A 23,295-nucleotide genomic window follows, 5' to 3' on the forward strand; every position below is an offset into this window, starting at 1 on the left:
GGTACTTGAAAGTGGGATTAATTGTTATAGGAGAATTATTTTTCTGTAATGTCTAGATTCTTGGGAGATTTGGCTGGCCTTTTATGAATACTGAAGAGCGTATATTTTGGTTTAGAATGATTTAGAGAGAAGCCATATGAGGAGCGAGTGGTGGTCATTCTTGAGTTGAATTTGTGTTTGTAGGTGGCAGTGGCTAGATCTGAAGATGACTATGTCATCTGTATATAAAATTATTTGAATGTTAGGGTGATCATAAGTAAGTTTTATTAATTTGGAAAAAAGAAAGGGTGCCAGAATGGAACCACATGGGACTCTCTATGCAGTGGTGCTGAATCAAAGATTGTGGTTCCAATTTTTAATCTTCATTCCTGTTCTCTTTGAAAGAAAGTCTATGAATCATGTTAGGGGATCTTCATTTATACCAATTTCAATGTTTACCATAACAAACAATGTAATATATGAAATTTATTTTGTGTCTCCCAGATTATTTGTGTCGTTAACTTCACCCTTTTTGAATGATTATTTCTTAGACTAGTTTAACCAAATTCCTACTGTGTGAAACCATTCCTTCTTATTTATATGTATAATCAGCCTCTTAACTATAACCAGTTAGGTTGCACTCCTCCATTTTTTTCAGTAGAAATGCATATTTTGTGTTCTTTTTATAATGCTGTTACCAAGTTAGAATAATATTACTTACAGTGAGTCCTGACAAACGCGTACTCACAAGCTGTCTTTGCTAATAATGAGATTGTCTTGGGTTATATGCTTGAGTCCCTTTTTACTTCATTCATGTCATTTGCCAGGTAAATGTGCTAAACATATATGTTTTACATTTGAAGTGTCATCTGTACTTTCTGTAACTGTAATTGCATACATCTAGTATGCAGTCAACCTGAATTGCTTGTAGTGCATGCAGAGCCTTGGTTATGCTGCAGTAAAAGTTAAATGACATCCTGGTTCAGCATTACTTTAGAGCAAGACCTGATCTTAACGCTTAGAATGGTGCACCCCTAGGCACTGTAAAGGTCTTGTATGGTACAAGACATTGCCAACTTGCTAGCAGCAGTAGAACATGAAATGGCTTTGTTTCAACTCAGTGTCTGCATTCTGTCAATTACATTACAGCCACTGCTTCTGAAAAAAGTGCTTCCCTTAAACAGGGAATGCGTAATGACATAAACCACTTCCCTACTGCTTTACCGGCTTTCAAAGCCGGCACAACACTTTGCATTTTGTTTTTACTTTTCTGTGACTAGTAGAACATAGAGCAGTGTCACTGCTCAACAGAGGCACAGCAAAATATAATGGGTATAGTTCCCCATACTAAAGGGGTGGCGTAAGCCACAAAACTATGGGCTAGGCTTGTAAATGCCCTCGGGCAGATAGCCTAGTATGAACCTATGAACCTAAGATAAATCTCCATGTACTACCAAGAATTGTGACTGCATTTCTGATCATAACTTATTTTTATGTATTCTTGATATGGATGTCAGGATTCTCTGAATTTCTTGGCATTCATATCTCGAACACATTATAAAGACATTACGATTGGAGCGCCAATTATAACCCTCTATATGTAAACATATAGTACAGTGGATAATATACGGTATTAACTTTGTAACGTTGTACTGTTAGTGTGCTGACAGTTATTTTATTTAGATTACATTGTGATGATGATGTGTACTGTTCAGTGAGAGTGAGAGTTCTGTGTTTCTACCTTTTGGCCCAGGCTGTGGCTGAAAATTGTTCTTAGATGTGATCACTTACTTTTATATCAAATATTAAATAAATACTTTGGTTTCCGTCACTCTCAACCTTGTAGACTAATAGAGTTTATTGAAAGTATAAATGGAAAAGTAAATAAGCTGATAATTGCTTGTTGCCTACTGTTGGGCACATTGTATACTGTCTTCTGTGTTGTGTACATCAACTTCACGAGCTTGTCTGAAATTATCCTGAACAAGTGTACTTATTTGGTTAGCAAATACACTAATGTGTTGTCTGTTGTTGTGGAATGTGTGACATTAGCTTTTTCAGAGTTTGCCCCATTTAATTTGGCAACCAGTACTTTTTGACAGGAAAAATAGTCATGCAAAATTATGTTTTTGAGAAGTTAGGTATTGCTCCCTCCTTTGGCCTTTTGCAGCGTGTTAGCTGTGCTAGTGATGTGAATATAAGTATTGATGCAAGATACAGTAATTTGTAATCATGCTTTTCATACAGAGCTAATGAGGCTAGATGATTTCATGGTATCGATAATTTAGTATTGCTGTAAATTTGGTGGCGTACACAGACAGTACTGTTATAGTGTCAGCCCTTATATAGAGTAAACTGATATTACACTTGCAGTTGAAACAGAAAAATAAGGGAAATTATGTTTGCTGGAGTGCAAAATAGTAGTGTTAAGACTCCCCAACCTATGTTAGTCAACTTCTCACCTTATTAGACTTTACATTTCTAAGACAGTCATGTTTATCTTCTAATATTCTAAAAATTTGTCCTTGTTAACCTACGTTCTCTCTCAGGTTGACTGCTGTGGTCTTGTGAGGAGTCACCGTTGTTTCAAGACCCAAGCTTTTGATCTCATTTGTCCCCTACAGCTGTGTGTTAGGCCCCTGAATGTGTGATAATGCATAGACTTCACTACCTTGTAGCACCTGTGTGTGTTGTGTAATTCAAGCAGAGAAGGGCAGGTAAGTAGGTTGTATAGTACATGACATCAGGGCTTTGTATTGTGAAATCCTGTCTCTGGAGCATGTATTGTTAGTGCTTCATTTCTCTGTGATTCTGATTTCTTTTCTTTTCATTCTCCTACAGGAAAGCAACTGGAGGGAATATGGTAAGTGATCATTAAACCGGTATAAACATTTTGGTAAATTATTTTTTTTTTTTATTTCACAAGTGGCAGCTGACTGGTTTAGTGACCCTGGTGGTTGGTTTAGTTTTTCATTTTTATGTTACTTCTAGTAGATAATTCACTCTGGGCAGCACTTTAATAGGGTTGCTGAAGCATTTCTGTTGAACTAAATGACTTTATAAATTAATGAATAAGATTTCAAAGAGTGTAATGACTGGGCAACAGGGTGATTGAGCTGTTAAGCTTTCTGCCTTTACATTTCTGTTGTCTGGGGTTCATTCTTGTATACCTCTAAACATGTTTGCTCCAGATTCAGTGACAAAGCCAAAAAGAATGGGAAGAAACAGCCCAGAATTTGTTCAGTTTTTAAATATTGCACTTAATTTAATTAATCTAATAGGCAATAAAATATCAGGTTTTGCATCAAAATGCATTTTCTGAAGAATAAAAAATATAAAACATTAATGTTTGGCATTACTGACTGACTCTAATCCTAAGTTGTTGTTTCTCTTTTTGGCTTTTTCCCAGTTAGGGGTCGCCACAGTGGAACTCCGGTCCGCTAATGATTGGCAGTAGATTTTTTTTTTTATGGTTCCGAGTTGCCAGCCCGACGCCCAACCTTCAGTGAAGGTACGCCCATTCATGCATGTCTTTCGGAGGCCACTCGACCGCGGGGAGGACATGTAGACTCCACACAGAAGGCACTCCAGATGAGAATCAAACAGGAGACCCTCTTGCTGTGAGGCAACAATGCTACCGCTGTACCACCACGGCTATACTGTAATCCTAAGTGATTTACCATAAAATCAAAACTTTATGAGGTACAGGGCAAAAATATGAGGCAAATTTGGGAACATTCTGCAAATCAGGTATAGTTGAGGGGTATGTATTCTTGACCTCAGGTTGCTGCATTTGTGGAGTTTGTGTGTTTTCACGTAGTCTGAGTTTTCTCTGGATGCTCCAGATGGTCATTATAATGGTCACTGCTGCAGTATAATTTGTATTGCCTGGGAATTAGCTGTACAGTAGAGAGTCGATTTTCCGAATGCAGCCTTCCAAAGTTTTTGGGTAGGAAAAATCATATATGTAAATGTTATACATATTCACTTGCGCATGTTTTGTGAGCTTGTAGCTCACTTGTGTGTGAAAAATATTCTGTTATTGTTCACTAGAATTGCTGAATGGTTGAAAAGTGTATTCCCTGTATGCAGAAAAAACAAGATTTTAGAAGTTCTTTTTATTCTGTTCAGTTATATGTTTAATTATCCGAACAGTTTGATTAGCCGAGCTACCCTAGGTCCCAATTAGTTAAGATAATCGACTCTCTACTGCAGGTGGTTATGTGACCTTCCAGAAGTATTGCAGTAAGTACCCAGTCTGAGATTTTTCTTTTGTAGCATTACTTGTCTTCTGTTTCTTGAAGCTACGGTGGTGCAGCGGTAGCATTGTCGCCTCACAGCAAGATGTTCTCCCATTCCATTCTCGGCTGGAGCGCCTCCTGTGTGAAGTCTGCATGTCCTCCCCGTGGTCGAGTGGCGTTCAAAAGACATGCATGAATGGGCGTGCCTTCGTTGAAGGTTGGGCATCGGGCTGGCACCTCGGCACCATCAAAATCTACTGCCAATCATTAAAGGACCGGAGTTCCCCTGTGGCAACCCCTAACTGGGAAAAGCCGAAAGAAGAAGAACAACTTGTCTTCTGTTTCTTGCACTTGTTTTCGGTATTTTTGTGATTTTTTCTTTGTAATTTTTTCAAGGCCAGTGAAGTGGCCAGAAAAGCTTGCCAATTGCCAGCACCTGAACCTTTGAGAGGCCAATTCCTCTTCCCCTTCAGTGTGTTTTTTGCTTGGACAATAGACCTCAAGTGTTACATTGCCAAATCTTTGTTCTCGTTAAAAAGAGCCCTGTAATCATGTGTCAGATTTTCTTGAGTATAAATAATTTCTTACCTTAGGTCAGGGGGGTGTATGCCTCTTCCCCCAATAGGAAAGCTTTCCTTCAGTGGTCCAGGTAAAGGGTTTATGGTGAAGAGGCATAGAAAGATGTATGAACCCAAGAAGCTTATCCTGAAACATTCCACAAGAAGAGAGATGGTATAGCGACACTGTTACTACCTATAGTGTCCACCCATGTCTCCAGTGCTTGTTTCTTTTTTCTTGTACTTACCCTTGTGGACACTGGTATCCACACTGAGTGAAGTAAAGATGTTTGTCATTGGGGAAACACTTTTTACCTCTGATATTCCAACTGTTTTCATCCAGAAACCTGACATCCCAAGGAAAGAGGCAAATGGTTTCTTCTGGTTATGAAAAAAACACACGCTGCATGGTCTTGTGAACTTGTATCCTTGGAGACAAATGCCTTTTCCAGGAACTCGTACTACCCATTTAATGCCATGTCCTCTGCCATTTTTGATTGTGGGCAATATGCAGAACATGCCTTTGACTTCAAGAATGGCACCACCCCTACAAAGTGATCAAAGACCCCTCTTTGATTCAGTCATCTAATTCAGAAGTTGAGGAGGAGACGGTCCTAGCGTAAGAATTATTCCTCTGAGCAATGGCCCTTTCCTTGAAGCAAGCCTGAATATAGCAGTACAGGGCAGAAATATTCTTTTTAAAAAGCCCAGCCAATACTGTTCAGCTGCTAAGATTTGGGTATAATTTTTCCCCTCAAATGTAGCTTTGCTTCTCTTATAATTATGAGATTTCTCATAAAGAGTGACTTGTTTATTGGGACATATAAAATATGTAAGCCTATTTAAAGATTCACTGCCACTAACTATATAGTGTCTAGTGTATAAAGATTTTCTATTTTGAAAAATAAGAACGTGCTGCTCTTTCACCTCTGCTATGAGTTTTAAAGATTAGCGTTTTGATGTTTAATGGTTCGAGGTTGAGAGGTATGAGCCCAGTAGAAACTGCTCTGGCTAACTGATCTGAAGTAGTTGTCTTCATTTGATCTTCAACTTGTGGGTTCACAGATCTGTATCAGATCTGACTCTGCCGCATATCCTGCATCTGATCTGAGCTTAAAGCTCTTCCCCTTACCCAAAATGCCCCTGCCTCCTTCCTCCCCCAGATCTCGTTTGCTGCCTGTGAAGTCCGCATCGTGGTCTGAGCTTTCAGCATTGTAAGTGTGGTAAGTGTTGTTTTTTTGGGGTTAGCTAACTCTCTCCTAGTTGATATCTCTCTCTCTCTTTTTTTCTACCTCCTCTTTCACTTGGTCATCAGTTTAAAAAAAAAAATGTTTTCTTCTCTGTTCTGCTTTAGCATGTTTATTTTGAGTGCTTGTGTGTGTGCTGGGCCCGCCTTGGGAAATCACTCCTAAGCCCAGAGTTCAGTGTACAGTGTGTGGCCAGAAGCTTTCCCCAGCCGATGGCCACACTCTGTGCGTAGTGTGTCTGGGAGCAGCCCACCTTCAGGCCTCCTGCTCCATCTGTGCCGGGTTTAATCTCCAGGCACTGAAGGACAGGAGGGATAAGTTAATACTTAAGGGCCTTCTTCCCTCTTCTGGGACTAGAGTCCCTGCGCCCCCAGCTTCTGCTTCTACCTCCTCCCCGGCCTCTGGGACTCAAACTCCCTCTAAGAGGCCCAGGGATGGGGATAAGACATTTAAGAAGGATAAGCCGAGAAAGCGATCTCCAAATCGCTCAGCTCTGACCAGCTCTCCACCTAAACCTAGGTCAGCTCTGAGACCGGAGTCTCCCCAGCTCTGTTCTCTCCGGTTCTCCCCAGAACGGGAGGAGACCTGGGTCCGGTCGCTGAGGCAGGCTTTGCCTCACCGCCCTTCCAGGCCGGTGTCGGTTGCCCCCTTCTGCTCCACTAGGAGCCTTAGAGAAGCAGAGACGGACAGGATGATGTGGAAGTTTATCCACCCCCAGATTCAGATGGGCAGGATGATGCGGAAGTTTATCCACACCCAGATTCAGATGGGAGTCTTGTCTGCCCCCTCTCCCTCCGAAGTAGGGGGCACACAGCCCTTTTTCACCCCTGATTACTTCTTCTCCGATCTGACCTTCAGTTTAGGAGCCCTTTGATCCAAGGACTCTTGGTATCTTGTACCTCTATGCTGCCTATTACTTTGAATAGGTCGGATCCAACACGCTCTCAGAGCCATAGCCTCGGCGTCTGATCCGAGGGATTGGTGTCGGCTCCGAGTGTGAGCCTTCCTCTCAGTATCTAAGTGCTTGGAGGCTCAGCTCTAACTCCCCCATCAGGTCAGAGGGTGACTGCCCCTATTGGCCTTTCTCAGAATGTCCATTTCCCTTCGGCTTTCGATGTGGTGGAGAGAGGGTTCTCTCGATTTCGTCAAGACCCTTCACCATCTTGTTCTCGGACTCCACCCTGACTCCCTCTGTTTGGGGTATGGTTCCGGCCATCTTGGGGAGAGCCTGCCGCCACTTTGCCTCAGGAAGCTTCCACTTGGAAGCAGCAAGATGTTGGCAAGTCCTCCGCAGAGATCCCCATTGAGGAGATCCCTTGCAAAAGTACATGCAAAAGGAGGCCCCTAGACTCCCCACTGACGTCTCTCACTGAAGACACCAATTTTGAGGAAGGTGAAGGTTCCTCCTGGTCACCCCCCCAAGGATGTCTCCTTTGGAGACATCATGAAACTCCTCCACCAGTGATGGGAGTGGTCTGCCCAGAAACCAACCTCGGACGAATCCTCGAGGCATTTGGCGCAGGACCCTCTACTTCCTGGGTGTCACCTACAGCAGATCCTTTAGTGGACCTGATAACTTCTTGGGCGTAGTAGGAACCGGACACAGTAGAGCCCATCCCCAAATTCCCGGATAAAGTTTTGAGCCCCCCTTCAGATAGGTCACACTGGAATAAGGGGTCCCCGGTTGATGCCATGATGGTGGCAGCTGCCACTAGTAAAGAGCGCACTCAGGAGAGCTCTATGGTTCATCCTCCAGACCGAGAGTCAAGGGATATGGACCGCTTCAGCGACTTTTTCTGTAAGAGCATTGAGTTACATGGCACATATGATTCGGCTGCAGCATGACCTAGTGAAGGAGATCACTGAGTTGACCCCTGAGTCCATGTCGGCGGAGGACAAGAAGAAGTTTTTCTGCTCGTATGGCCACTCTAAACTCAGTCGCGAATACTACAATGTGTCTCCTCTCCCATGCCTCTGAGGGAGCCGCTAGAGCAGCTGGTACAGGTGTTGCCATAAGGCAATACGCCTGGCTCAGGCTATGTCAGTTCTCGAAACTTTTAAGATGTCGTTCACCAATGCCCTGTAAGACGGTTCCTTCCTGTTTGGAAAGTCGGTACATGATACGTTAGTGCAGAGTGAGAAGGATGGGAAGACTCTGTCTGCCATCGGGATCTGCTTCTCCGCCCGTCAATGATCCTTTTCTGTGAATCAGCGAGGGGCAAGAAGATGTGGTTCAGGAAATCTCAGACTTTTCCCTGAGACACTCGGGACTCGCCTTCCCCCAGGGGCAGAGGGAGATATGATACACATCACCCTAGAGACAGAGGGAGTCCGAAAAATTACAGGTCTCGAGAACATTTCTGTGAAGGGTTGCCTGACTGCTCGCTTCTGGAGGCAGTCGGGGACCGGTTATCTCTGCACCTAATAGAGTGGGAGTCCATCACAACAGATTATTGGGTGTTGCAAATTATATCCAGAGGTTATTTAATGCCATTCCTTGAGCCACCTCTACCACCGAAACTCCTTCCGGACGTTCCATCTGTGCTCAGGGAGGATGCAGCACTGGAAATAGCAAAGCTGCTAAAAAAGTGGGTCATCCAACACGTCCCCCAAGACCAGTCCAGATTAGGCATTTATTCCAGGTTCTTTTTAGTACCAAAGAAGACAGGGGACCTAAGACCAAATCTGGATCTATCCACCTTGAAGCTGTCAGTGGCCAAGACGAAATTCCAGATGGTCACTCTTCAGTCTATCCTGCCCTTCCTGCAGGAGAGCAATTGAATGTGCTCGATCAACCTCAAGGATGCATACTAACATATCAAGATGGACAGATGCTCTCCGAGTTTCCTCAGCTTCCGGCTTGAGCCATTTATTATCAGTTCAGAGCGTTCCCCTTTGGTCTCACCACAACACCCGGAGTGTTTACCAAAGTGATGTCAGTAGTAGTGTCTAACCTGAGACTCCAGGACATTCGAATATTTCCCTACCTGGACGATTGGCTTCTCGCTGACCCTTCCAGGCATCAACTTTGTCAAGCAAGGGATATTCCTTTCTATTACTAGCCCAGAGATTAGACATCATCATCGATCTCAGCAAGTCCTTTCTGGCCCCAGTTCAGACCATAGACTTCATTGGGGCTCGGTTAGACACAATTCAGACAAGAGTTTTCCTTATACCAGACAAGGATACGCAGTCTGATGCTACATGTTCTTTACATTCTTTAAACTCACTCTTTGATGGCAGAAGTGGTACTACGGGTGTTGGGGTCCATGGCAGCCACGATCAGTCTTTTACCCTTGGCACGCCTTCACATGCAGATTCTTCAGTGGACCGTTTCCATACAGTGATCTCTGTTAGATCTCCCGTTGTCTCACCTTGTTCTAATCTATTGACTGTGCAGGGACTCTCTCTTCAGTGGTGGATTCATTCCCCAGATCTGGTCCTGGGAAGTCTTTGTCTCCCATCATTTCCCAAGGCCACTGTGACTACAGACGCCTCCCAGCTGGGGTGGGGGTGGGGGTCATCGCTCGGGAAGGACAGTTCAAGGCACGTGGTCTCAATACGAGACAAGTTTGCATATGAATGTCCTGGAGATGAGGGCGATGCTTCTCGTGTTGCAGGCTCTCCATGCCCCCTCTTCCCTCAGGAACGATTGCTAAACAGACAGACAATATGTCAGTGGTCTGATTTCTCAACAAACAGGGGGAACCAGATCTTATCCCCTTTGTAGCGAAGCCATGAGAGTGTGGGAATGGGCGATCTCCAATGGCCATATTGTGGTGGCAATGCACATTCTGGGACAGACTCAGCAGATATATCCTGATGCCTTATGAGTGGTCTCTGAATCCTTCAGTAGTTGAACAGATCTTTCACAAGTGGGGTCAGCATTGCTGCGATCTATGCTCTTCTCCTTCCAATGTGAAATGCAGCGAGTTCTTCGCTCTGAATCCCCCTCAGGGGAAGCCCCCAGAGACACTCTGAATTTGCTTGGCCACTTGGTCTTCTGTATGCTTATCCTTCTCTACCCTTGATACCAAAATTTCTTCAGAAAGCTCGCAGGCTGAAGTGCTTTGTGATCCTCTTTGGCCCATCCAGGCTTTGCCAAGTCTGGTTCCCCTCTCTGTGATCTCATCTGGCAGCTCCACCATGGACATTGAATCCAGTTCCAGATGTCATTTCTCATCCCTTAGGGATTCCCCATCCAGACAGTTCCCATGATTATCATGACTCCCAGGCTATCTTCTCCCGTCAAACGTATTCTGGTGGCAGCTCATAAGTCTTCTACCAGGAAGGTATACTATAGCAAGTGGAAACGTTTCAACATATGGGCTTCGCAGCATGCATTGGATCCCTTTACTGCTCCAATTTCTGCATTGTTGGAATTCTTTCCTGGGATATTTCAACAAGCCGCCAGTTTGTCCACAGTCAAAGTTCAACTGGCTGCAATTTCTAATTTTCATGTGGGGGAGAATATGGCTTCCTTGGCATCTTCAAAGCTTTGCAATACTTTCCTTAAAGGTACCTTTCTTCTAAGACCCCTGGTGAAGGGTCCTGTGCCACCGTGGGATCTTACATTAGCGCTTCAGGCTTTAGTGTCACCCCCCCCACCTTGAACCTGCAGCTACAGTGGATCTACATTTTCTGTCCTGGAAGACTGCGTCCTTAGTTGCCATTACTCCTGCCAAGAGAGTGTTGGAACTTCAAGCCCTATCGGTCAAAGTTCCTTATATGATTTTTCATAAGGACAGGGTGTCTTTGCGCACTAATCCATCTTTTCTTCCCGAAGTAGCTTCATAGGCTAGCATTAATCAGATGATTAATTTCCTGGTATTCTTTCCAAATTTTCAAAATAAGAGAGAATATAAATTGCTCTTGTTGGATGTACACAGACCGATACATTTGTATTTACACCGGACAAAAGCATTTCATAAGTCTGACCAGCTTTTCATTTCTTACTCCAAACCCTTTTTAGGGAAACCAATCTCTAAAGTTACTGTTGGCCGTTGGATTTCCCATTGTATCATTTGGTCCTATTCTGTCAGGGGGAATTCCCTGCCAGGTCAGGTGTAAGCACATTCTACCAGATCTATGGCCACTTCTGCGGCTTTTTGGTCTAGAGTTCCATTGGACGATATTTGTTCTGCAGTTACTTGGTCCTCATCTCATACCTTCATTTCACATTATAAGTTGGACATTGTATCCAGGAACAGGGCATCCTTTGGCTCTGCTGTGCTCTGGAATATCCTTCCATGAGGGCCTCCCAGGTGTTTAGTAGCTGGGGACCCTGTCCCACAGGTTGAAGACCAAATGAAGACAACTACTTCACATAAGAAGTTATGTACTCGCCATAACATTCCATCTGAGTAGTTCCTCTTTATTTGTCTTCAACCATCCCCCCCCTCCTTCCCCTGGCCTTGTCTGAGCTGTTTGGTGACTATATAAGTATAGAAGGTGGACACTTTTATCCCTTGTACCCTTCTCTTTGTTCAGAATTTTTTCTAGTATTGACAAGGTCCTGTTGGGTCAGGTGTGAGTGACTGATTGGGCAGCAAACTTGATCTGAAGGGATGAAGGAGACAGGGGCATTGTGGGTAAGGAGCTTTGAGTGCTGATCAGATGCTGGATATGCGGCCGAGTTGGATCCATGTGGACACACACACAAGCACACCTTGAGTTATTATCACAGTTTATTATTTCTACTGAATATTGATTTGAATTTGCATCAAATTTTTGTCTCTTGTATAATCTTTATGCGTGTAACATATTTGTTTATTCTTTGTCTTAATATTAACTTTCTTAACCTGCTCTGTTGCAGTTCCCAGGGTGTTGCTGAAATGGGTCCATAGTACATTAGTCAACTACCCTGATTAACAAAATTAAATAAAGAGGTAGGGGTTGGGGGAAAAAAACTCTCACTTAACCAGAATTCAAATAACCGGCAAAAAAATATCGAAGTAGTACAGTACAATTTTCATGTGTTGCACTTTGTTTTCCCACCACAGAAACATATCTTATGTTTTTAGAGGTTTCGAGTTTCAACAAGGAAGATAGGGATAAATTACCTCTCTCCTCAACCTGAGAACAAGTCAAACCAAACAAATAGTATAGGATACAGTATTAGTCAGGCCTATTTTTAATAGTGAACTGAACAAACAAATCAACGAAAAAGTGCTGAAAACAAAACAAACCAGCATAAAGCGGAAAACTGGATGTATACATACCCCAGTTTTATTATTAGCGCTTTTGTTTAAACATTGCTAGACGACTTCAGTTCTAACTCAAAACTGCATGCATCCACTTTTAAAACTTTTCCTCATCACATGGCTCACTGGTCCCCACTAGAGTCACTAGATCTTAAAGATATCCTGACGAAATATTCTATTAAAAACAATAAACTACCTTGAAGCTGCTTTTTAAATAGCAAAAGACATTACAAAAGTAGTACAGCAAAAGAAGGTGCCAGGCATTCATTCAGTACATGTCATGTTATGATCATTTCCAGAAATTAAATTATTGTGAAATACTGCACTAAATTATTACTTTATTATAAAAGCTTAAGAATGATTGTAGCTGTTTTTACCATTTCATTATAAAATTACTGTTAAAATGCTACAAAAAATTGCCCCTTTTAATTTTTTTTTTGTCTTTCGGCTTTTCCCGGTTAGGGGTCGCCACAGCGGAACTCCGGTCCGCTAATGATTGGCAGTAGATTTTTTTACGTACTGGCTTGCCGGGCCTAATGCACAACCTTCAACGAAGGAACTAAATAAATAAATGCATAGCCCAATGTATAAATGACAAATGTATAAAAAGCCATATGAAAAGAACATAAAAAGTATATAAAACATATTATAAAAATGTGCAAATAAAGCATACAAAACAATACATCCAAAAGCATGAGAGTCCCATGCTTGTCTATGACAGTGATAATGCTATGCTAGAAGTAGTAAATCTGTCTATTCAAGGCCCTGTGTTTAAGCACACTATTGATAGATGAATATTCATTCTGACCCGGCCATGCGTATGCATTAAGCATGATTTGCCATTTTAATTCTTTCTCCTGTAATTGCAGAGACCAAAGTCCACCCCCTTGGTTTGACCAAAACTTGCTCTATTACCATCTGTTTAAATTCATGGCCCTCATTACTAATAACATGTTGGGCTAGAGCATTAGCTAATTTTTGCTTTTTAATAGCATATTCATGCTCATATATTGTTTCTTTCAAGGTTCTCTCAGTTTTCCCTACATAGTATGAAGGACAATTTTGACAGCTGGCCAAATATACCACCCCTTTTGTGCAACAGTTGTATTTACCTCCCAGCTTATACTTAAGACTTCTTATTTCAAAACTATTCCTTGCATTAATTAAGACACAGTTAACAGCGCATGCCACATTTCTTCATTCCTGGGTTCCTTCCATTTGTGCTTTTTACTTTTTGTTCTGACAGATCCTTAATATTTCTACCTCTTCTTGTAATTAATCAAGGTCTTTCTTTTAATGTGTTCCTTAGATGGCCATCTTCCTCAATTAATACCCAATTTTTTACTAGTATATTTCTTATTGTTTCATAATCACTAGTGTAAGATGTAATAAAACTAGAGGTATGTTACTTTATCTGTGTTGATGTCCCCATGTATTTGCACCTAATTTTTTCATTAATATCGGCTGAAAATAGCCACTTTTTCTTTTATGGGAAACCTCTGTAACCAGTTCTGCCAACAATCTGTCTGGATAGCCTTAGCTTTAAACATTCCATCTGATGTTGTCAATCTTCATTTATTCTTGACAGACGGGACTCTGTTCCAATCCTCAGAACTGGTTCGGCCGTTATACAACTTGCGCCAGCCAAAAACTGTCGAGACAAATCTCTACCTGCAATGCCCCTGTGTACATTACCTCAGATCTCATTTACCGCTCTGTCAGCAAGACGCGTCAGCCTTCTCTCAGCTAAGTGCTGTTTATATTTTCTAAATTTATTGATATATCTTTGAAAATATTTTTCCTTAATTCTCTCACTGTACATCCTTTTATCTTTATATAGTGATATATTGTCTTTCTCTACCCCTTTTTTTCTCTCTTCTAACCTTTGTGGGTTTTTCCTTAGTACCATAGTTGGTACTTGCCCCTTTTACCTCAGGTAGTTCTTATCTATCATTGTTTGTAGATCTCGTCCCCCTTTTTCTTTAATTCTCTTTTTTTCTGTGTGTGCGTGAGTAATTTTCAGGCATGTTTTTGTTTTTCACCCTTCGCTCTGCAGTATGTCTGATAAAACTATGACGGATAAACCATCAAAAGGTACGTCAGGTTTTAAGCATTGGCAGGACTGTGATAGAAAGATGCCTAATTCAGATGGGCATCTTTCTTGTGTCTGTTGTTTAGGGGCACCTATGTAAGGGGTTCAGCCAAAGAACCTTAGCAGTGTGCAGGAATAAGCTGTTGCTTAAAGGCCTACTTAAATCCCCTTTCAGCGAAGCCTTGTCCAAGGCAGACACAAAACAAGAGGTTCCAAAGAAGAGAAGCCTTTCAGTACAGACCTCATCTTCAGTTCCGGAGGCTTCAAAACATAAATCCATGGTTCCGCGCAGTTCGGAACCGGCTGCCAAGGTTCCAAAGCATCAAGTTAGTGGCTCCTTGGCACTGTCAACTTCGGTGCCATCAACATCCTTGTCGGTGCCAGCTGCTTTAGGTTCTGGCTCTGCACTGACTTCAGCTTCTGCTTCACAAGCTTCTACATTGGCACCAATGCAGCCTCAGCCCACCCCCTCAATGCCGAAGCCTATATTAGAAATGCCCAGGACAAGATATTCACCTATTTAAGACCCTTATGTCAGACAGCTACCTACTCCATTCCTTGAAAGACCAGATTCTCCTTTGGCCCTTTCAGTACGGTCCTCCAGGAGGCTGTCAGAGTTGGATGTTGTAAGGTTGGTGGATCAACTGTTGCTGGCCAGAGATATCCCCACTCCTCCTCAGGCCCCTCTGCCATCTGTATTGGGGACCTTTAATCCTGGAACTACTCCTTATCCTCCTCCAATGTTGACTGCTGTTTTGGAGCCCAGCACTTCGATATCCCTGGTGCTGGCTGTTTTGGTGCTGTTAGGTGGTGTGTCCACCTCGGTATCGGAGGTTTCCATGACATTGTCTGTTCCTGCTGTGGAACTAATGGAGTCTCTAAATCAAGAACCCACAGTCAGTTCTGTGGTTTTCGGGTCGGCTCCTAGTTTTAGTGTGGTGCCGATCTCGGTGCTAGAAACCTTGACGTTTCGGATCCTTCCCTGGCTCCAACCTTGGAGGGCGGTCCCTCGGAGCGGAGTATGACCTCTGTTCCAAGGTGGTCCTTCTTGGTTCCGGGCTCCCACTCCTCCTCTTCAAGGGGTGCCTCCTTTTGGATTATGGAGAGGGCCTTAGCCTCCTCAGGCTCCCAGCTTGTCCCACTCGCATTGGAGTGCCATGTTTCCCTTTCTTCTGGTCCGGAGTTGACCTCTATCTCTACGACAAGACCGCATGCACCGAAGCTTCAAGTTACCCAGTTACAGGGCCTCTCTTCTTGGGAGTCCTCCCCAAGAGATCCCCACTGAGGAGCCACCCTGAAAGTGGACATGCAAGAGGAAGCATCTGGATTACTCTGAAGAATTTGTCATGGAAGACACAGATTTCCTCACAGACATACCCTGAGGATGTTTCCTTTGGAGACATCCTAGAAATTTTGAAACAGAGGGGGTAACTGGAAGTCCCAAGACCCATCGTTTGAGGAAACTATGTACTTACAAGCTTCTGGTGCTCTCCCATCTACCTCCTGTGTGTCCCCACCCGCTGACAATCATGTCAAGCTGATTTCTCAACGGGCTTGGAAAGCTCCTGATGTCATAGACCCTATTCCCCGGAGACTTGACAAAATTTCATCTCCACCAGAAGACCACCAATATTGGGCAAAGAGTTTGTCAGTAGATGCCATGGTGGTGGCGACTGCCACCAAAAAGGAACTAGCCGATGAGAGTCCTTCTGTTCATCCTCCTAAGTACAGGATGATGGACAGGTTTGGAAAGCAGGTGTACGCTTCATCAATTTTTGCAATTAGGGCCTTGAACTTTATGACAGAGAGACCTGATTAAGGAATTATCGGAAACTCTAGCTGGGGTTGTGTCCAGCGAGGTACAAGATAAGGTTGCCTCTCACCTAGTCACTGTGGAGTCTATATCAAACTCGTCCATGTGACTCATCGCCCACGCAGTCGAAGGGACGTCCAGAGCAGCGAGTTCTGGTGTTGCCATTAAGCATCATACCTGGATGCGCTTGTGTGACTTTGTGGAGCCCTTCAAGTCTTCCTTCGTAAACGCTCTGTTTGATGGATCTTCCCTGTTCAGCCCTAAACTAAAGGACACACTAGCCTGCTTTTAAAAGGATGGCAAGACCCTGTCTGCCTTGGGCATTCATTTTTCCACTCCTCAATGATCCTTCTCCAGGAATCGGAGGAGTGGGGAAATGTGGTTCAAGAAGTCTCTGCGAACTTTCCATGACACATATGGCAGCGGTTCCCCTCCAGGCAGAGAGGGAGCTCAGATGGAAGACATCGACCCCAGGGCAGAGGTGGCCCGCAAAACCCAGTGATCCCAGAGATTCCTTCTCTGGGTAGCCCTACCAGTGCTCCTGAAAGGAGGCCCGATTGCTTATCTCTGGAAGCAGTCGAGGGAAAACTTTCTCTGCACCTGTCAACCTGGCGACAAATAACGTCCGATTTGTGGGTGCAGAAAATCATTCCAAGAGGTTACAGTATTCCCTTCAACATGATTCCCCGCTCCCAAAGGAAAATCCCAGATGTTCCTCTCCATCAAAGGGATCATGCACTGGCTACTGCAAAAAAGAGTCATCCCAAGAAGTCCCACCAAACCAGTTAAAATCTGGGTTCTACTCAAGATTCTTTTTAGTGCCAAAAAAGACAAGGGACTGGAGGCCTATACTAGACCCCGGCCTTCTAAACAAGTTTGTCCACCAGACATAATTCTGGATGGTCACAGTTCAGTCTATTTTTCCCCTTTTCTAGAAAAAGACAATTGGATGCGCTGTATAGACCTTCAAGATGCGTATTATCACATAAAAATAGAGAAGCACTCAAGAAAGTTTCTCTGCTTTTGGCTGGGAGATGGTCATTACCAGTTCAGCGCGCTACCATTTGGTCTCACCATGGCCCCCAGGGTGTTCACATGTATGGCAGCCGTCACGGCCAAGTGAGATTACATGGATTCCGGGAGTTTCCTTATCTAGACTACTGGCTTCTCACCATCCCCACCAGGCATCTACTGATCCAAAACTTAAGAGTTTGTCACACAACTCATCGAGTCGCTTGGCATCACAGTAAGCTACGAGAAATCTCAGCTGCCCCCACTGAAGACTTTGGGTACATGGGAGCACGACTCTACATTCTCCTGCATAGCCTCTCTACCCTTTCACAGGTTGCAGAAGATAAGATGCCAAGTCCAGTCCATTTTATTGAAACAAAAAGTACTCACTCTCCTTGTTGTTCAAACCTTGGGTTCCATGGCAGCAGCTATCACCTTAGTTCCCATGGCATGGTTTCACATGAGAATACTTCAGTGGCTTCTGGCCTCTCAGTGGTCCATCCTTACTCACCCATGAAGTCACCCAATTTTGATAATGGAAACTTGCAAGAAATATCTGTCTTGGTGGATGGAGGCAGAAGAGATCCTTATGGGATGGCCCTTTGTTCCCCCTCAGTCCAAGGCTATAGTGACCATGGATGCCTCCTAGATAGAGTGGGGGGCATTGTCTGGGAAAGACGATCCAAGGTACTTGGTCTCCCCCAAGAGGCCCACTTGCACATCAACGTCTTGGAGATGAGAGCAGTGCTGCTAGCGTTGCAAGCCTTTCAGAATGTTCTTCCTCCTGGAATGATTGCAATCCAGTCGGACACCTTGTCTGTAGTCTGGTACATCAACAAACAAGGGGGACCAAGTCCTAACCCTTCTGTCGGGAAGCTCTCAGAGCTTGGCATTGGGCTATATTTTCCAACCTCTTTCTTGTAGCAATGCACATCGCAGGGAATTCCAGTGTGGTGGCGGACAAGTTGAGCAGACACATCCGACTGCCACACGAGTGCAGCACGTACTTTGCCCTACTCCCTCCACAGGGAGAGACACAGAGAGATGCTGTCCTCCTAGATTGGCCCCCAGGTCTCCTTTATGCATTTCACCCAGTTTCCCCTCATTCACCTTTTTCTGAAGAAAGCACAAAGTTTGCGATCCAGAGTAATCCTCATTTGCCCCATTCTGGCCCAGGCAAGTTTGGTTTCCCTTCCTATGGCCTCACTTGGTTCATCGAGCTTGGATTCTGGACCCAGCTCCGGATTTGCTGTCACACCCAGACCTTCACTCCCTCAAGCTCATGGCCTGGTTTCTCTAATTCCACTAGTCGCCAGGCAGTCTTCTATTACTTCCCCTGTCCAAAAAAAATCTTCTGGCTTCTCCTTGACCATCCACCAGGAAAGTATATTACAGTACATGGAAGAGATTTTCTCTTTGGGCTTCTAAGAATAACTTGGATCCCTTTTCAGCTCTGGTTGAAAACATTTTCAAATTTTTATCGGATCTCTTTACCCAGGGAGTGGTTGCTTCTACCGTTACAGTTACTCTAGCAGCCATCTCTAATTTTCACAATGGCTGTGGTGACCAGTCCCTAACCTCTCCCATCTCTTGTGTAAAGTGTTTCTTAAAGGAATCGTACATATTAAACTTTCATTCAAGGATCCATTACCACCATGAGATCTTATGTTCATTCTGCAACATTTAGTATTACCCTCTTTTGAGCCAGCAGCTACTTGCCGGCTCAAATTTCTTTCCTGGAAAACCCTTTTTCTAGTGGCCATTACTTCCGCCAGAAGGGTTTCAGAAATGCAGGCACTTTGTGCGAAACCGTCATACATAATCTTCCATAAGGATAGTTGGTCCTTGAGAACTAACCCTTCATTCCTTCCTAAGGTGGTCTCCGAATCAAACATTAACCAATATTAATTTACCAGTTTTTCTATTCAAATTTCTGTAGCAAAGGCGAATACTGTCTACATATGCTAGATGACCACAGACAGCTGAAATTTTAACTGGACTGGACTAAGGATTGTAGCACTTCAGACCAATTGTTTGTCTCCGGTTCAGGACCAAGGATGGGTAAACCTGTTTCTAAGGTGACTCTATTGAAATGGTTAAGAGATTGCATTACTTTTGTTTATGAACAGAACAATCATAAAATGCCTGCACCTGTAAGGTCTCACTCAACCAGATCTATGGCCACTTCAGCTGTTTTTCATTCCAAGGCTTTCTTGGATGAAATATGTGCGGCCGCTACTTGGGCAATGCCTCATACCTTTATCACTCATTACAAATTGGATATGGTCTCCAGGGAAGGAGCATCCTTTGGGTCTACAATGGTTCTCAGGAATATCCTTCCATAAGGCCACCCAGGATTTAGGTAGCTGGGGACTCTATCCCATCTGTCAAGAATAAACAAAGATTGATGACATCAGATAAAGAAGTTATGTACTCACCATAACGTTCCATCCATCTGTGTTATCGATCTTTGTTTATTCTTGACATCCCATCCTCCTCTTACTTATTTCGTATGTAAAGGTAAAAAAATCAGTAGTGCCATTTAAATAATAAATTCTTTTAAGTTGTTTTCCTCACCCACCCACAAAATAAAGATGTCATCCAGGTATCTTAAATACAGGGACATTTTTTTCTTTATATTTTTGCTTATTTAAAACTTACTTCCTTTCCCACTGGGTCATGACCAAATTTGCAAAAATGGTGCCACCCCATGGCCACCCCTACTTTCTGTAAAAAAAAAAAAAAAATACCTTCCCTCAAAATATATGTAGTTGTTTTGTAGTACAAGCTCAAACAGATCCACATATAAATTAATTTCCGATTGTGATACAGTTTTTTCAAATAAAAATTCACTGACCCAGTCAATACCTAACTGTTGTGGGATCACTGAGAAAAAAGGTCTTTCACATCCAATAGTAAGAACCAAATAGGCATCATTTTACTCTACTTCATTTACCAATTTCAAAAGATGCCATGAGTCCTTACATATTTGTGTTTCTTGTTGCAAAAAAACTTTTAACTTAAGATTCAGATACTTAGCACAGACAAGTATATTTGGCCACCTGTTAAGATTGTCCTTCATACTCTGTCCTTCATACTTTGTAGGGAAAACAGTGAGAACCTTGAAAGAGAGAATATATGAGCATGAATATGCTATTAAGAAGCAAAAATTAACTAATAATGCTCTAGCCAAACATGTTATTAGTAATGAGGGGCATGAATTTAAATATATGGTAATAGAGCAAGTTTTGGTCAGCCCAAGGGGTGGACCTTGGTCTTTGCAATTAGAGGAGAAAGAATTAAAATGGCAAATAATACTTAATGCATATGCATGGCCGGGTCTGAATGAATATTCATCTGTCAATAGTGTGCTTAAACACAGGGCCTTGAATAGACGGATTTACTACTTCTAGCATAGCATTATTACTGTCATAGACAAGCAGGGGGCTCTCATGCTTTTGGATGTATTGTTTTGCATGCTATTTTGCACATTTTTATAATATGTTTTTATATACTTTTTATGCTCTTTTCATATGGCTTTTATATGTTTTTTCATTTGCACATTGGGCTGTATATTTATTTATATAAATTATTAAAAGTGGCAGTTTTTTGTAGTATTTTAACAGTAATTTTATAATGAAATGTTTAAAAACAGCTACAGTGATGTTCTTCGTGTTTCACTGTTGCAGTCATTACACTTGGGTTATCCTGCTGGCAGGCTACCCTCAGTCGGCCTGAATTTCAAAGTCTGGGTCTGGCATCGATTGCTGTCGCCTCTTCCCTGACGTCAGTGCGCCAGGGGTATAAAAGATGCAACCGGCGCCATTTTATTCAGTCTTTCTTGCTGCGCGGTGCCCGAAGCATAAGCAGTTCGCAAGTGCTGGTCAGCCGACTCCTGAGATTTTTTGTGTTCAAATTTCAGATCCGAAGTCTTCATTAAAAGCTAAGTACCCCGTTGGGGAAACTTTTTTCTTGCTCCAGACCGATGTCAGAAAAAGTTAATAATTTGTATTTCTTGTGGGAAGCAAATACCTCACAAGGACTTTCATTCTTAATGTATTCTTTGCCTGGGCCTTGACCACGACGTTGCTAGTTGTCAGTTTTGTGCTAGATTTAACCAACGCACTATTAAGTGTCGGTACGATTTTGCATTACACTATTTTGCCAGAAGATTTAATTATACCATGTCGTCGGATAGCCATCCAACTACCAGAATTCGCAAGAAACGCAAAGAAAAAGAGAAGGACAGGCATCCGAGGTCCAAAACTGACAACGAGGCTTATTCTAAGCCAGTCAACGGTTCCCAGTGACGTGCTTTCGCAGCCCCTGACGCCCGCTACTTTAGACCTGCAGGCCGCTACCAACTCCCATGTGGAGTCGCCTAGGCTGGTGGAAGGTCAACGTATTGGACCTTCTGAGACCATTCCCTCAGATGGGTCTGGAGCCGCTGAGCAGGCATCTGCTTCTGAGGGTGTCTTCAGACCAACTCAATTATACATTAAAACCACTTCAGCTTCAAAGGCAAAGACTAAAGCGCCCTTAAAGACAAAGAAACAAGTACAACAGCCTCATGGGCAGGCCTCCATGCCTAAAAAACAGATGCTCAAAATGGCCGGAGACTTGATTACTTTGATCAGGGGTTCCCATCCCCCTCCTGATAAAAGGCCTAGGCAAGAGACAGAATATGAATCTTCAGACCAGGTTTCCATTTCATCTGATTCCTCTTCTGATCAGGAGTACTCTCTTCCTCCCTATGAGGATTCTGATGCTGAAGAATCTATCCCTTCAGCTTCTCCTCATGAGGATTATTCTTTTGGGAAAACCCTGCATACCATGAGGGAGCATTTCCACTGGGAGAGCCAATATTTTTCAGAATCTAAGAAAAGGCTCAGAGACTTCCTTTTACTACCACAACACAGGCCCCTAGCTATTCCACCTGTGTTAGACATTGTTGATGATGTATTTTCAGAGTCCAGTCTGACCCCTGAGTCCTTACCTCCAGCTCCTGTTAAGCCGGGCAGGTACTACAGGGTCCTTGACTCTCATAAATTCCTTTTCAAAAACCGTGATGCTGACCCAGAAACCATCTCTCAGGGTCCCAAAAGGGTCAAGGCTTCCGCTGCAAAAAAACCCTACACCCTCTGACAGGGATTCTAGGGCATTGGACAGATGGGGAAAAAAGATTTACACTTCTGCAACCTTGGCTATAAGGGCTTTAAATTGTCAGTTTCATATGCTCAAATATCAGCAATATATTATGTCACTGCTTAAACAGAAAATGTTGACTAATTCTGAATGTGCAGAAAACAAAGAAATGCAGGATTTATTGCATGCAGCTGAACAAGTTGGAAAGCATACTTTGCAATGTGGTTTTGATTCTTTGGAGGCCTCCTGCAGAGCTGCTGTGATGGGCTCTGTCATCAGGAGACCTGCTTGGTTAAAGGAACAAACTCTGCCTGATCATGTCAAAGCAAAATTATTAGATGTCCCATTACAGCATGATACTTTGGTGTTAAAGCAGAAGAGGTGTTAAAGAAAATGGAGGACAAAGCTAAATCTATGCAAACGGTTATGGATTTCTTACAGGTTCAGCCTCCAAGATTTAGCAGACATTGGCCTACAAAGAATTGGTCCTTTCCAGTGTCAGACAGACCACAAAGGGGCAGATACAGATGCCCAAGAGGCAGATCCCAGCCCCAAGGCTCGTACAGGTCTAAACAATGGGGTGCTTCTACCTCCAAAAGTGGAGAAGACAAATCACAACCATACAAGAAACGGTCCCAATGACTTCCCCCTGCCTGCACCAAGCACTTATCTCCTGGCAGCACCTTTATGTGGAAAACTACCACTTTTTTCCTCAGAACTGGCACATAATAACCCAGGACAAATAGGTCTTAGAGATAGTGTCACAAGGCTACAAGTTTCACTTCCATACCCTGCCAAGGACAAACGGTTGGCCAGACCTGCCAAAACATCAATGGGCAGAGGCACAAAAGCAAGTCTCATCCCTCATGAACATGAGGGCCATTCAACAAGTACCAGAGCAAGAGCAGGGACAAGGATTTTATTCAAGACTGTTTCTGGTACCAAGAAAGGGCAAGACCTGGTGACCAATACTGGACCTGTCTATTCTAAACACATTTCTGGATATA

At 43.3% G+C, this 23,295-nt stretch overlaps 1 protein-coding gene across 1 annotated transcript in view; it reads left to right on the top strand.

Annotated features, from left to right (window-relative positions):
• Positions 1–23,295, top strand: part of DESI1 (desumoylating isopeptidase 1) — a 418,723-nt gene that overhangs the window by 59,560 nt on the left and 335,868 nt on the right. The window contains exon 2 of the mRNA XM_044075602.1: positions 2,821–2,842. Within this exon, the coding sequence (XP_043931537.1) occupies positions 2,821–2,842 (22 nt within the window). The remainder of the gene's footprint in view (positions 1–2,820; positions 2,843–23,295) is intronic.

The sequence above is a fragment of the Protopterus annectens genome, chromosome 1.part1 (genome assembly GCF_019279795.1).
Source record: "Protopterus annectens isolate FY-2018-M chromosome 1.part1, PAN1.0, whole genome shotgun sequence".
In the NCBI taxonomy this organism is placed as follows: Eukaryota; Metazoa; Chordata; order Ceratodontiformes; family Protopteridae; genus Protopterus; species Protopterus annectens.